Consider the following 16,714-nt stretch of genomic DNA (forward strand, 5'->3'; position numbering starts at 1 on the left):
ACTCAGACTTTAAGGACGTGACAGATATCCGGCGAATGCGTCATTTGGTTGCAGGAGGAAGTCAGAAATTGTATGCGGAGGGATACTTTCACGATTGTTTTCAACCTCTCATTTTGGTTATTTACACCCTTTACATCCTTTCCCCAACCAAACACACCTTGTTGCGTTGCTGGTTCAGAATGAGAGAAGCAGGTTAACGGCATCAGTCCCGACTCATTAGCTACACTGACACACCAAAGTTGCTGCTCCCCTCTATATCCATTTCATCACCGCTCCTTTAGTGTGCCGTGTTTAATCTAAGACATCAAACGGTGCACCGTACAAAGAAGGCTTAAAATCACACATTTTATTTAAAAAATGAATACGGCTTCCAGTTACCTAGCGAGGGAGCTCATTATGATTTGAGCGGTGCTCATTATAATCACGTGGAATCTGACCTTTTTTGTCCCGCTGCGCTGCTGTGAGAGGGCCTGCAGGCTGTTGATAGAAAGGGGAGTGACAGGGGTTTGGATGGTGGATCGGAATTATCTGTGGGAGGTTGATGATTATATTACATAAAGGTTCATGTAAATTACATAAAAAGAGAAAGTATCAGGGGCATGCCTAAAGGGGTGGTACCAATACTGGTAGCAAAGGTCAAGTCTGAACCGCTGATGTGTGGGATTTAATGTAACGTAATGTGTATTTATCAGGTATCTGTAATAAACACACAGGATTTCCACTGTATCTAGGACAAGTTTGTACCGAAGCCTCACAAGTCTCTTAATAAAGGTTAAGGTTCTGGTAAGATCCTGCTTTGGCTTGTCTTAGTTGGTAGAGAAACATTTTTTAGCTCAATTGTGATTCTATGTTGTTTATATAATGGGAAAAATGGCTGACAATTTCCAATTGAGAATTAGACAAAGTAAAATATTTTGCACACATAAGGATATTGAGTATTACATCTGGTGGAGGACACTGATACAATAGGAAATCTGTGGATCTTTCAGCATCACAATCATTTTTGGAGGGAAACTGGAGATCTTTTTGACTGACAGGGTCTTGCATCATTAATCGTGAGGAGTGAGGAGTTCATGAAAGCTCGGTCTAAAGCACAAAGCTCTTTCCAAGAACAAAACCCCCCCTTCTTTATAGGACGCGATGTGTTTCATGTGTACTGAAGCAGCGACAGCATACAGAAGTAGAAGACAGATCAAAACAACCGGGTAGTTAGCATGATCAGTACAGCCACCGCGGCAGCACAAAAGAAAACACCACGTACGAAAACTCAAAACTTCTTCAATCGAAGACAGACAATTAATAAATAAATCCAAAACTCAGAGGAGAGCAATTCTGCCTAAAAAGAAAGAAACCAAGGCAGAAGCAGAGGGAACAGTGGCATTGCTCTCCAAAGATAAAAAAAAAAGCACTCCAGGTTCAGAGAGAACAATGAGAACTTGTACAACACTTTGTACTACACTGTGCACTTTGTTTCCTGGAGGCAAAATTGTATCTTACAGTAAAAGTCAACGTGGGTCTCTGCATCCTAAAAGGTACATTTAAGTGTTCCAATAAACTGCTGTAACACAGTGTATCGCTCTTCTAATGAACTAGAACCAAAGGCATCATTATTATTAACTGCCATTTTCTCTATACTATTTAAAGTAAAAGCAAAATCAATCACAATCATTTCTGTCACCAATGCTTACAGCTTAATCTTCGATGAAACCGTCAGGTAGAGCTGAAGTTATCCATCCAGCCATTGTCTACATTGCTCAAGGGTTGTGAGAGCTGGAAGAGGCAGGGTGCATCCTGGACAGGTTCAAAAGGCTAAAAACAGACATCCACAGCTACAGGCAGACTGCATGTGGGAGTAAACCCAGACAGACACAGCTGGAAGAGTGTGTTTCTTTCTAAAAAATCCTAAATGCCATGGCCCAGTCATCAATCATCTTTTGCCACCTGTTTTGAAATGCTGAATGTCTCCAAAGAAGATAGAGAGATTAAGACTATTCCCCAATGATGACATTTTGAGGCTGGTGGGAAAATGATTTATGACTACGCTCTCCTCTCACTGGAGTCTGTCTTTGTCTCTTTAAATGGACCCATAAAGTGTAATCAAGTAGCAGTTTACAGCAAACACTTTGTCTGACCCTCATAGCCCACAACGCGCCACGGCAGCTGAAATCTAACGGCGCCTTTTTGCCCGCCCGAAACCTCTTCGCTTGTCTCCGTTTCGTTCTGCGTCATCCAGCACTGGTTCGTATTCTTGAAGACGGAAGCCACCACTCAGCCAGATGAGTCACAGGGAGGGGAGGCTGTTGTCGTGTGCAATTGCCCAGAGAACAGGAACACTCCACTTTTCAATGAACATTGTATAATAGAGCACATCTTTAATATCCGCCCATTATAAATGGAGCAAGGAATGGGACTGGCCCCGGTCCTGATATTATTCATCCGATGAATGCAAAGCCCGGTAAATGAAACTAGTAGTGTAGTGAAACAAGCACTATTAAGTCAATATTAGCTACTGTATGTGTTTCTGTTCGGTGATGACAAACTTAAAGAAGCATTTTGTCTCAACGTTGTCTGTGGCAGTCTCAGTGGCAAGCAATCTGTCACCCACTTTAGGTCCAGGCTTAAATATTTCAACAGCCTCAAGAAAAAGTGCTGAGGTGGCTGGTGCTGGAGGTGAATTCCACTACTTAGCAATTAAAGTGGCCTAGAAGTCGGAGAGAGACAGTGACGCTATTGACAGTGACGGTTAGGCGGAAGGTGCAGGGATCAGCTTTAAAAAGCTCAATTTGTTAAAAAAAACAACCTGAAGACACATTTTCTTTCCCCCAGGTCAGTGTAAAAAAAACAACAAGTTCCTTACCTGTGACGGACAGCTCAGTCGTCCTCCGTACCACGAAGTTCCCAAACTGTAATTCGCATGTGTAATTCCCAATGTCGTCTTCCCGTACTTCCTTGATGGACAGAGTGTCCCTCCTCCTTTCTATGGTTTGTCTCCACTGCTTTGGCTTGCATTCCTTTATTTGAAACACAGGAGGGGGTACAGGACGTTAGAATAAAGAAAAAGAGTCACCGTTGGCTTTCAAGTGTAACTACTGTTTGAAAACGGCAGGAAACTTTTACTTGACATGAGCTTTAAGCGTATTGAGGCTACGTCCACAGAGAGCCCTTTGCTACTAAACGTGCTGTCAGAAAGAACTGCTACAGCTTTCCACGCAGCTATGGTAGAGAGATGCCAGATTTCAGACATTACCTAAAGCTTAAGACTTTAGTAATGTGTAAATCAGTTGCTAAGAAACATCTTTATCACAACCCAATCAAAAGCAATCACATTTGTGAACAGGATGTAACTTTAGCGTCAAAAACAGTTACGTAACTTCCAAAAAGAACAGATTTGACTCCTTTGATCATGGGTCGCCCACGACAGTGTTCCGTCTTAACCAAGTCTGGACACAGACCACCTGAGGCAAAGGAAACTGGGGCACAGTGGTTTGGCTTCAAACTGTGGTTCAAGACAAACCTCCCAGAATTCAATCTGCCCCCACTGACAAAGTGAGAGCCAATAACTGGAGGGTGTGGAGCCCACAGTCATTATCTGCTATTATAATTTGATTCAGTGGGAAAACAAAGAAGCGTTTTGGCCACCTAATCCAGCACACTTTATCGATTGATGAATTGGTCCCAAAACTTCGCCGAACGGCTCTATCAAAGTGGCCTCTGGGACGCGGGAGGTCAGACTGGGTCAGTTACACTGTGGGCGTCACAACTCTCCGTGAGGAGGAGGAGGAGAAAGTTTGGGGTCAGAACAGAGGAAATAAGAGATGTACTCAGTGAATAGATGTATTTCTGTCGGTTATATATTTATCTCGCTGACGCTTTTAGTTTCGGAAGTCAGAGAGGAGATTGTGTTTGAAGCTAATTAGATCTGAATATAGCTGACCTGAACTGGGTTATCCTTCAGATGTATAAAATAACTTCCTGTGAAGTGGCTTTTTAATTTGAATTGAAAGGCTCCCATTTCAAATGATGTGCATGATGGGTTTCAGGTGAAAGATCCCTCTGTTAAGACAACATCTTGCACTGCTGCATTTAAAAGGGAATAACATCAATGGTGGTTATTTGTGAAACCAGTGAATACAAAGGGGGCATCTTACCTTGTACCACACAATGTCAGGCTCCACTCCTGGCTGCATATAATCCTCAATGCCCGGGCATGTGATGTCTTTGCTTTTGCTTAGCTCTGCCTTCTCAAAGAACCTCATTTTGGAGTTGTAGCAAAGGTCTGTGTCATTCTCCGCCACCGTGAGGGACATGGACACCTTCATGCAGTATGTGGAGTTCCTGCAAAACATACAAAGTTAACCAATCACATGCAGTGTACGAGTGTGTGTGTGTGTGTGTGTGTGTGTGTGTGTGTGTGTGTGTGTGTGTGTTTACGGGGCAGAGAGACGGGCGGTAATACGGAGCGACAGCCTTGAATGTCAACAGCGCTCGGAGATTGATTGAGCCTTTGGTTTTCACGTGTTAAGCAGATACAGTGCGAGCTAGCAGAAAATTACTTGCTACAATTGATGTAGTGAAACTGCTCGGGTCATATACATAAAGAAGAGGATTTATAAGGCAAGGGAGAGGGTGCGTAAAATGCAAGATTACTTGTAATGTTTGAGGACTACGTGCTTGCCTGGGCTCACATACTGGAGAGCATTCATCCACGGCGGAATAAACATTTCATTTTATCACTTGGTATTGCGGTGCACCTTCGGTGATTTGTGTTGGGAACGCTCGTCTTTAAATACTGAACCAATCTGGGTTGATGCGTCCTCCTGTGTATACGCAGAACCTTGTAGGGATCCTGATCAGATCTACTGCTGCCTCAGAGAGCGATGCTTCACAGCCACACACACACACACACACACACACACACACACACACACACACACACACACACCGGTAAAGATACAGCTGCTACGCATTAACAGCTGTCCTGTTTGGGCCATTAATGGGACAGTGATTTTGAGACGGGATCTGCTGCCTGAGTCATTCTTAACAGAACATGGGAGTCAATGAACACATTGATTCACCGTGAAAGTTGGGGCTATTTGCAGAAGGGGAACAGAAGCAAAGGTGCATGATGATCAATGAATTCAATAAGAGCACCTTTTCTTTGCACAGAGTGGCTAATAAGACTGTCACAATTGACAAGTACTCCAGCCAGACTGCAGCAAATCCCTCCTGGTTAAAAGACCAAACAAATTGGCAGTGTTAAGAAAAAATCTCACTGCTAATATTCAAACTAAAGCTGGTTACACAAATTGAGCTGAACCAACAAACAATTACAAACATGTTAAATCCTTACATAATTGCGCAGCATTAGGAGCCTCGTGGATTAGTACAACACACACTGGTCTTAGCTACAGTATTGGCAAACAATCCCCCCCCCCCCCCCTCCCATGAACTGGCCACTCTGCTGACAGTGAGCGTGCCGTTTTCATGAAGCGCAGATGCAAATGTGACATGATGTGGAGATTATCCCAGACAACTTCTACCAGATGGACACCTGTGCAAATGAGATCCCATGGGTGCGCTCTCTTCCCTGTTAAATATTCTGGGCAGCACTGATAAACTGGAAGAGAGAGAGAGAGAGAGAGAGAGAGAGAGAGAATTGTGTCATCTGCTCCGCATGAGTGATCGATGGTGTTGGCCGACACTTTGTCCAACGATGTCTTTCCAACATCTCACATCCATCGCGGTGCCTTTTGAGGTGAGCAGGTGATCTCCTGGCTATTCACTCAGCAGGTATAATATTCATGAATCCTATCCGAAGAACTGCGCAGGGAAACGGTCCTACTGCTGCACACTCCAAAGTCTTCAACGGCGCACCACGCACTGAGCCCTCAACGCAAAATGAACCCTCTGCGCTCTGCAGATAGAGTGATAACCCAGGCGATACCGCGCGGCATTAATGCGCGACAGCGTCTGTCAAATGTGTCAAACTGAAGGGGCCGTGCAACGCCGTGGCAATGATAGATAGCATCCTGCGTACATCAACCCGAGAGAAGTGTCAGTAGCTGACAGCTACTGTACACAGCTGGAGGGCAGGCAGAGGACTCGAGCTGCAATGTGCTGCAAACTGCAGTGAAATCCGGTGCAATGGTCAGCTAGGAGTTAAGAAGCCCGCCGAAAGGATTATGATTTGCATACTGTGGAGAAACACTGCGGTCACTCCTCGCTACAAGATAATCATGGGATTTAGCTGTGGTTAAATCCACGGGTTAATTTACAGATTTATGTATGAAGCCAGAGTTGAATCCCTCCGAACAAAAAAAAAAAAAAAGAAGCAATATTTTTATTTCATTCTATTGACCGTCTATGAATCTTCCCCACCAGAGGATGAAACCAGATGGAGCCTGCCCTTTAACTCAGCGACTGTTCGCGCTGATATTAAATAATAAGCAGCAGAATTGATTTGGAATTCTCCTGAGAATCCACGGCACCTGTGGGGAAATTAATGAAGTAACTTAATGAATCTCTTAATTAAAATAACTCCTCTCTAATAGAAAGTGGATGATGAAATACTCGCTGATTACTCATTAGAGCTTACTTTCAACTAACAATAACGTTCTCGGAGAATTGTCTCAGCACAAGGCGAGCGGTCCAAAGGTTGATTAAAGGTTACCTCGGCATAACGTCCTTACAAACCCAACACGGGTGTTAACACTTTCAAGATTTCGTGTTGCTTCTTGACCTATGCTGTGCAGTAACATCAAGGTCTCCACTCAGGACGTCGTTAGCATTTCAGTAGGGATGGCCCACATTTATCTTAATGCATATGTCATGCAATACAAATCATGCTGTGATAAATTCACATCGAAATGTCAGAAAAATAAATTTTTCTGTGGCTTTGATTCTCACAGGGAAACTGCTGACAATAACTTCTGTTTACAAGAGACATGCGATGAACGAAGCCGGTATCAGCCTATTTTGAGAAGATTGTTGTTGTTAAATGGCTTCATGCCGAATGTCTCATCGGCTTAAGTGGCTTCTCTGTCCAACCGGGCATGTCCTCCATCGCCGCAGCTTTTTCAAAACGTCACAGAAATATCCCTACTATGCAAACATCTGCCAAACAATTACTGTGTCCCTTAGCAGCACACCGGATATGCACTTGTGTGTGTGTGTGCATCTGCAGTGTACAGTACTGTAGTTAAAGCACCTTAACAAAATATATTATTCTAAATTGAAACGCCTGTCAGTGAATCAGAAAGGACATTCCTCTAATCATGTATCCTCTCCACTAGGAGTCATTCTGTACCAGTGTGTCGCAAAAGCTAAAGGGGATCACATCAACATGTACGTGAGTGACACCGCAGGTCCATTGTGTTGTCACTCGAGTCAGCATATACCTGAGCTTGCATCGCATGTGTCAACCAAAGCCTACGTCAGGACGTGAAGGGCAGATGTAAAAACAGCCGAGATCCTTCCTGAGAGCACTGAGAGCGGTTAATGCTGCCTGGCATGATTAGATGATTGGATGAGACGGAGACGGATGAAACGATGGATTTAGACAAGCGGAAAGGGGTCCGATCAGCATCAAATAGTGGCTGGCAAACTGGAAAAAGACTGAGGTCTGAGAGGTCAGAACGGTGGTCTTGATAATGGAGATTGGACTCAAGTTGTATACACATATAGCATATAATATGCAATACATCGGCACCAAGTACCTTCCTCGTCCGCGCCAAGCCAAAATCAACCCACACCAAGATAGGCCGGCCCAGTTATCCTAAATCAGTATTTTATGGTGCCTGCATTATTTATGGCCAGAGCGAAGGTCATAGCGAGCAGTGGGAAGGCTGGGGCTCCTACCTGTAGCGCCCGCTCATAACTCACCTGTCAACACTAGCACCAGGCCCGGGATGATTAAGCACCCCGGCTCCCCAAATCTGACTGTGGGCCAACTTGCTCCTACTTAGCCTCTGTCTCAGGCTGTGGCACTTGTCTGCCATGCTGGAACAACCGACTCCTGCCTCAATTATAATCCATCCCACCCTCTCTCTCTCTCTCTCTCTCTCTCTCTCTCTCTCTCTCTCTCTCTCTCTCTCTCTCTCTCTCTCTCTCTCTCTCTCTCTCCCTCTCTCTCTCTCCCTCTCTCTCTCTCTCCCTCTCTCTCCCCCTCCCCCTCCCCCTCCCTCTGCTTGTGGTTTGTCTCTGTCCTTGCTTCAACCCGCCCTTTTGTCTCTTGTCCTGTAATACAAATTTTCTCAGGGAGGAACACACACCTCTGCGCACAATTCGTTTTTTTTTGCCACGCTGTGAAAAACACACGCCTGCACCTGTTCTTCACACTAACATGCGATACATGGCAGTGACACACAAAGTAAAGCAGTGAAATGTCATGCTTTCATTTGAATGTCTAGGTTTGCTTTCTGGGGTGTGATGTCTTGTGAAAATCAACTTATAGATGAAGGGAATTACATTCAAACAGTCGTGATCTCTACAGAACTGAAACATCAAACTTCACTTGTTCAAGCTTCTAAAAATGTCTTTTAGACCCTACAGACCTTAACATGGATTAAGAAATCAAATCACAACTGGGGGAGCAGATTGAATACTTTTTTTTTTTATTGCAGCAAACAATGTTTTTTCAACCAGATGGTGAGACGAGGACGTCTGGGTTTTTCAAAAGATCTGTGTGTTTATGTTTCAGAGAAAATGGATGCCTAGCTTTGTGACTTAAATGTAATGGTAATACATGAAAGGAACGTATTAGGGCCAATACATGTTAATACTCTGTATTCTAATTGAAAACCACTGAAAACCACACCTTAAAAACTACTGTTCTTAATCTACACAATGTATATCTGCAAAAGCATATCATCCCCAAAATCCTACATTATCCGAAGACATTATTTTCCAACAAGTCTGAGGATTCCTCCAAGCCGTCCCTTGAGTTGTGTGTCTCAAACCAACAATAGCACCGCTTGTGAGCAAACGCATTAGTCAGTCATTTTCTAGTTGATGCCTTCAGGGAACTCATTTTCCATTCCACGACATCCTCCACTCATCTTTATGCTAGCAACCTGATTTCATAACAAGCATAAACAATTTGTCTCCATCGTATTCTCTTCTAACTCCGCCGTGACCTTATTCATTGGTCCCCAGGCCCTCTGGGTGTAATGTATGAGCAGCCATTCTGCTGTGAATATCAAATACAAACCGTCACTTACTAGAAATGCTCCCGCTGCAATGGGCCGTTGCACTGTTACACTATGGGCCATGTCGCAGGTTTTTTTTCCTGTGGATACTTTGGGGCAGCAGAAAAAAAAGCTATGAACACAACGTTGTCATGTCATCAATTTACAATGAACTTTCATTAACTTCCCTGATCAGGAGTGGTGGTTGCCGCCTTGGTCTCACATCCCAGGCAACGTAGGATCCAGGCAAGCTGTGAGTTCTCCCCTACGTCACGGTTTGACTGATAGCTGCGGTGCTGCCGATGTCTGGCTCGGAGCTCGGGGGGAGGCGGGGGTCGGTTGCGGTACTAAAGTGATTGTGCTTGGGGAATGGTATTTTTGACATTTGTCAGGCAGATAAAAACCACCATCAGATATGAGGAAGAGAAGGTCAGTGTCCCTCCTATCAGATAGCGATGGTTTGGCATCTTGTTTGATGACTTGCTCCGCTCAGCGTGCTCCAGGAGGGCCAAGAGGCTGGCTATATGAGGAGTCAACACCCAGGATGGGACTGAATACAGTCCCTCATTCAGGATGTGGAGTTATTTAACCTGGGTGTCATTTTGCACTCCAGGGTATGTTAGAATATTGAATTGAAGTTAATGAAACCTCTCTGTGTATTGCATGTGTCGAGGATTACCAGAGAATAGATAGATAAAAATCGGTCATAAACTATGACCTTCTGCTCAATTGTCCTGGTTAGTCATGCGGCTCGTGACAGCTGATTTGAGCGAAGAGGTCTCCCAGAATAAAATCTCCACAGCCAAACTTCTGTCCCTTTGCTCCCTGTGGCCAGGAGCCATTTGAGCTTGGCTTAATCAAAAGGCATCGAGCATGGGACGAACGTCCAATCAGAGGGAGCGTGAAGGGCATGTAAGGAAATTGGCTGAGACTGTAATTCAGGCACATGGTGGATTAAATTTATACTCCAATTTCTACAAAGAGGACCCAACGTTCATCAAAACGTGCACATGAGACACTTTTGCTGCGCAATTGAATACATACAGCGATATCCATTCGGCCCATGAAAATATCAAATCCCCTTTTACACAGTTATTGAAAAAAAAAAAAAGAGAAATCTGGAATATTTGCAGGTGCACCTTTTCTAGTGTATGCTTAGCTTTCAACAATCAATTTTCCTTTAGTAGAATAAATAAAATGAGGTTACTAATAAACACGTACGGCAATACTAATGTTGATCTTTTACTTTGAATAAGTTAATGCTGTGTCTTTCTCATGTTGACAGTACAAGCCCATGAGGTTTTTCATAATATGAGAAGTAACGATCAACGTCAGGGAACTGAATCGCTCCTTCACAGCATTTCGAACATGTGCAGAAAGAGGTTCATTGAGACGCTGAAATGTCCGCGTTAACAGAAACAGTGGAGCCGCTACATTTAAAGCAGACGTTCATGGCTGAATGATAATGGTATGGAGGAGGCCTTAAATACACAGCAGCTGCCAGAGAAATGAAATGAAAAGAAGAAATGAAACAAAATCAGACTGTAGATATATGCTGCTCTATATAGCACGGTGCATGCTGTTCACTGTAATCAGGTTTTCTGCCTCTAAAAGGAAGAAGCATTAAGGGTTGGGTAAACGCATCAGGGTACATATTATAAGTAATACATGCTGGCGTCTATGAATATACGCAGGAACATGAGGTTTGCTATTGAAATGAATATGAATCCAGTCCATTAGATAAAAGCACATGCATGATGATACTTATATACCAGTATGCAGACATGGAGAACTATTTATCTGCTATTTTCAAGCTTATCATATCCATAACACCAGAATATTTCCATAATGAAAGAGTTTGAATAGGGGAAATGGAAGAAAGGAAATGATTTCCATGATTATTCTTTAGTTCCATTTGCGTGCTAGATGTCTATTACTATCCAGCAGCTGGCCTCGCTCCTCTTCTACACTGCCATTGTAACATCCGACGTCCGCGGTGAATATCTATCCCAGTTCACACTGCCACATCACGCGGCTGAATAAAGCCCAAACAGCAGCCCATACATCATCAGACAATGGCTGCTGGAAAAACCACCTATGCTAGCCCATATATAGAGCCAACTACAAGGCCGTCCAACCACTGTGTCGACAGGGCAGTCTCACTATACAGGTGGACAGAATACTGAATACAGGGGACCGTCATCAATAACCTCTGGCTGGTGAATGAAGTCGCTTGGCCGATCCATATCACAACAATTAACGAAAAACCCACCTGGGCACTTTGAATAACTGCTGCCGGAGATTTGGCACCAACTCTCTTGTGACCTCTGAAAGTAGTTTGTGGAAGATGCTCTTTTCTCCCATTAGTCATTGTTTATGTAGCTTCTGTTCAGCCATTATGGCAATCACAGCAATCACTGCTTCCAGATACATAAAACACACCACGGTACCGTAGTGCACGGTTTGTTCGCCCCGCTGTTAGTCGAGCTCTAGGGATGGTCGGGACACCACTTTGGTCCTCATTATTTCAACAGATATTGGATGGATTTTCAGGAAATTCTGTTAAATCCCCAGGGAACCGATTCTTATAACCTGATCCCATGAATTTCACTCTAAAGCATAATCAAAATTGTCAATTATCCATTGAAATATCTCCACAGTCTCTTGATGGAGTGGAATACAATTGGGTACAGACATTAATGGCTCTTTCAATGTTTCCCAAAGACTTTGGTGATCCCCTGAATTTCCCTCTGTCATCAAGCAGTTTAAATGTCAATTTGACTTCTCGTGTCTTAGTATTTCACAAGGGGGAAGCTGGCCAAGAAACAAATCTCTCTGCACAAATAGATACAATCTAGTGACATCTGTCACATCTTCCAAATTATTAAAGAGACTAAATTCTAGAAATAAAGAGACAAGTTGCTTTGGAAAGATTATTGGATTGGAAAATAAACTGTTAATTCCATTGCGCCTTCAAAACCTCCTCCATATGTGCCGCTGCACCACAGAGCATTTAAAAACAAAACGCCATTAATAAACATCCATCATTGTTAGAGCCCTCCTCGGTGAAGCTATTCCACAGAGCCACAGCTAACCGATTGTCTCCTGCCAGGTAGCTTATAACACAAACACCATCCTTGTATTATACATCATCCATAATCCCTGGCAGCACAAACCATCCCTGCTGCTCCTTAGTCTAGCGTCTCTCATTGGCTTTGACAGCTGGGCTGGATCAATTGGACAGGCCCTGACTCGGGCTGAATGACAGAGTGTTCCAGACGGCCCATTCTGACTGTCACTTCCCTGAGAGATCACCAGCCACTCCTGCCCACCAATACTAACAGAGTCAACATGGCTGCGGTCTGGGACGGCTGGGATGTGTGCTCTCCATGCGACTCCGTGGTGTGTACGGGGTACGTGCACATGTGCCAGGTGAGGTGCACCGACAGCGGCCATTCAAGCTTAAATGAGCAAAAGGACCAGCGCGCGCGCACACACACACACACACACACACACACACACACACACACACACACACACACACACACACACACACACACACACACACACACACACACACACACACACACACACACACACACACACACACACAAATGCACACCCACTCCTTTGTTATCGCTTTGCTGGTGACAGCCCAGGCATTGCAGGACATGCAGGAAACCCATTAATAAGCCCGGGACAGTGGCAGCTTGCCAAACAGGGTTAAAGGTGAAACATTAGCTACCCGCCAAGAAGTGGGATCCCCTCTGCGCTGCTACATCTGTCCTTAATCTGACACTGTAATCCCTGCACTTCCCGCGCCGATCGATGCGCTGTGGCATTCGTTTGACCACGTATGACGCATGCTGAGGTCGGTGGTGGCCGCTGCTACAGTTTGTGAATGAAAGGGAACGCGTGTTGATTTGACATGGTTTTGCACACTGACAACGGGCAGCGAACAGTCCATGAGTGAACAATTAAAGATTCCACAAAGCCGATGTAAAGCTGTGGAAATACTTAAGAGATTACTGAAACCTACAAGGACCGGAGACCCCACACACACACACACACACACACACACACACACACACACACACACACACACACACACACACACACACACACACAGCTTTTTGACATACATGGAAGGTGATCTGAGTGGCATTGCTAAGCAATCCTAGAGCACAGAATTGTGCATATGTTTATATCAAATAAGTCAATTTGCCCTGCTAATTTATGCGGCATCTGAGCATAGAAGGCAACGCGACGGAGAAAACATGTTTCATAGTGAAGAGAGTGTGGATGGAGAGAGAGAGACAGGCAGCGTAGACTTTAAACTCTGCAGAGAGCTGGAAGTGATTGAACTCTGTGAGATTGAGGTGAATGCAAGGTGAGCAGAGGCTGTCTGCACTGACACCAGGATGAACCGGATAATAAAATAATGCCCGCTCACTTTCAGCACACGGCAGCATTTTAGCCTTTGCTCTCTATTTTCTTCTAGTTAAAAAGAATATTAAAAAATGGCATTGACGGTATTGATTGTAGTTTCAAACATATTGAGATAAAGTCAAAGATAAAAAAAATTGCATAACTGAACACACAAATGATTTTATCTAACCCCAAACTATCAAATACACTCATCCTTCTATTGTAGATACAAATCCAAATCACACACTTTGAGATTACTGGTGAACCGTTTCCTGACATCTACTTCATGTTGATCTGTGTCTGCTGTCAGCGAGGTATGAAAAAGCAGGAATTAGCAACTTTGTCATGCTAATAGGCTTACAGAGACACTTGCAGCAATGCTCGTGAGTTAGTGGTATTCTCCATGTACCAGGATGGCCTGTGTGTGTGTGTGTGTGTGTGTGTGTGTGTGTGTGTGTGTGTGTGTGTGTGTGTGTGTTTTCAGTCAGTCGACACTAAGTGACACACTCAGCCACTGCAGATGTTTTCACTCTGCGTACGACGGACCTCCTCCGGGCACAACATCTGAACATCCTTGATTTGACACACAGCGCTGCTCATCTGCTCCCTTCCACTCCTATATACTGTATGTGGTGTGAGCGGTCCCTCATCATATGTCCATAATGCATGTAGATCTGTGTGTGTGTGTGTGTGTGTGTGTGTGTGTGTGTGTGTGTGTATGAGCCGAAGAGACATGCAGACATGCTCAGAATGTTGTGTCAAGTTGGCCTGCTTTTACATACAAATTGGAGGCACATTAAGTTCATGTCAGTGGCAGCTAGTCTCAGGGGAGCAGAGAACTGACATGTTGTGTGTGTGTGTGTGTGTGTGTGTGTGTGTGTGTGTGTGTGCGCTCTAGTACAACGATGCCCTCTGACACACTTAAGTGCAGCTGAGCAAAATACACAAAGATGTGACAAGCGTGGCCACACACTGTGCTGTATGTGTGTGTGTGTGTGTGTGTGTGTGTGTGTGTGTGTGTGTGTGTGTGTGTGTATGTTAAGAGAGCCAGGAAGGCCAGAAGTGTAACATCACAGGACATGATGTCACACGGTGAAACGAATGAACTATATTGCCTTTTACTAATTTTTGTTTTAGCTCTATTTCACAATAAGTCTTGAGCAAAAAGGGAAGCTCACTCAAACACTTTAAAAAACATGCCTCTTGATTGAGAAAGCACTTGAAACGAGATGATTTGAATTGGAAAGAATTGTGTTTATCTGCACTGTGAGCACAATCCCCCAGCTGCTTTTCAGACTTAAAACTTTGCTCACGGCAAAACTTATAAACATGTTTGTGTTGTTTTCCCCCCCAGTGCAGATGTGTCTCTGTCATCATCTATATTATGCCACATGACCAAGCTGCTCACAAAGCAAATTTATATTATACTTCACATGGCTGGCAGTAATAATAGACTTGGATAGAATAACACAGCTCCTTGAACCTCAATCCTCACAAGGCCTGGGTGATATGATAAGACATTATATTAATATGGATATTTTTTCAATAGATACTTATCACGATAAGGCAAATGGTTGTTAAGTGCAACGGGCTGTGTTTTGCTGTCATCTATGCATTATACTGGACTAACTGTGTAAAACAGATAATTAAACAACTCAATTACGATTCGCTTGGAATCATTAATTCGGGACAACACAATTCTGCATTCGACGGTAACACACTGGCCTCGAAGGCGGTAAACTGGCAGGAGTGGCCAATAGCGCCGCAGCAGAGTGTGTTCACTGGCTGTGGCCGTGCTGATGTGGGTGTATTATGAATATTCTGCCTACACTGTTAAGCTTTGCCCAGTGCAACAACGCCTGTGACAGACAGCTGGCAGACAAATCTCATCCCCGGTATCTGGAGAGCCTGAGGACAGGACATATTACTGATGCCATATGAGGATCACGTCATAATCTCACGGTTGAGTAGCTACAACGGAAAGTATTTTACCCGAGGATGTGATGAAAGTAAAAAAAAAAAACACTGCCTCAGTATCGAACCATAAAGCAAGCATGTGTGTGTGTGTGTGTGTGTGTGTGTGTGTGTGTGTGTGTGTGTGTGTGTGTGTGTGTGTGTGTGTGTTTGCATATCCGGAGAACCGTTCAATGGACACCTTCAATGCAAAGAGTCTTTGAATAAACGAGAGGCGGGAGGAGCGCCTGTAGGAGCGGTTTAAAATATTATAGCGACATTAGAAATTACAAGAAAAAATTAAAAAGGATGTTTGGCAACGTCACCCATCAAACCAACCAGATATGTTTGCCTTTCCCCTATAGGAATATTCTAAAAATATCATAGAAAAGATGAAGGTATTGAAATGATAAACGAGGCTGACTAACGCTCCACATTTCCCACCTGCATACATTTTCATCCAGCCCCGCTCAATAAAATCAGACTCTAACACATCCCCTGCTGCTTTCAAGACAGTGATGCATAATCAATAAGAAATATTACAATTAGTTTTGAATGTGTATAGGGAAAAGGTTGAATAAGCTGTCGAAATAAATAAAACCAGTAACGTAGCTGTGTGGGAGACGCATTTTCTTTTTCTCTGGATTTCCAAATAGATGACAAAGAAACCCAAATGTTCATATCATAATATTATTCCACTGGCGATTGATTAGAGAAGAATATAAAAGCATTGTCTGGCTTTAATCCTCACTTTACCACCCTGATTCTTCAACGGTAAAAGAAAAATGGTAACTGATGACAATTACTAAAACAATGCACAGTAAAAAGATCATGTCTCGATGTTGTCTGAGGACAAACATTCCTGGTCACACTACCAACACTTGCTTTGAGACAATAACATCATGGGAGCATAGTAGCTGGGAATGAATTGTTATAACATGCTCAAGTATGAAATGCATCCAGTGAGAGAAGATTTATTGTTGTGCTGTGATTCATTCGTTCCACCGCTGAGCGCTCTAATTCCCTCGATCCCTTCATGTTTCAAAAGGGTGAGGATCCTCAAGTAAAACACACTGCCAAGAGCCTAATCCGAATGTGATGTGTTAACATATGCAAGCGCTGATCATCTATAGGAGCCGCGCCGCTGA

General features: G+C 43.8%; 1 protein-coding gene across 3 annotated transcripts in view; it reads right to left on the reverse strand.

The window, feature by feature from the left end:
• LOC137878853 (interleukin-1 receptor accessory protein-like 1) overlaps nt 1-16,714 on the reverse strand; it is a 195,226-nt gene that overhangs the window by 103,115 nt on the left and 75,397 nt on the right. For all 3 annotated transcript variants that reach the window (XM_068719296.1, XM_068719295.1, XM_068719298.1), the window contains exons 4-5: nt 4,149-4,335; nt 2,858-3,011 (exon numbers count right to left, since the gene is read on the reverse strand). In XM_068719296.1, the coding sequence (XP_068575397.1) occupies nt 2,858-3,011; nt 4,149-4,335 (341 nt within the window). The remainder of the gene's footprint in view (nt 1-2,857; nt 3,012-4,148; nt 4,336-16,714) is intronic.

This window comes from Cebidichthys violaceus, unplaced genomic scaffold (assembly GCF_023349555.1).
Source record: "Cebidichthys violaceus isolate CVI_PGR_0920_01 unplaced genomic scaffold, fCebVio1.0.p SCAF_24, whole genome shotgun sequence".
Taxonomy (NCBI): Eukaryota; Metazoa; Chordata; class Actinopteri; order Perciformes; family Stichaeidae; genus Cebidichthys; species Cebidichthys violaceus.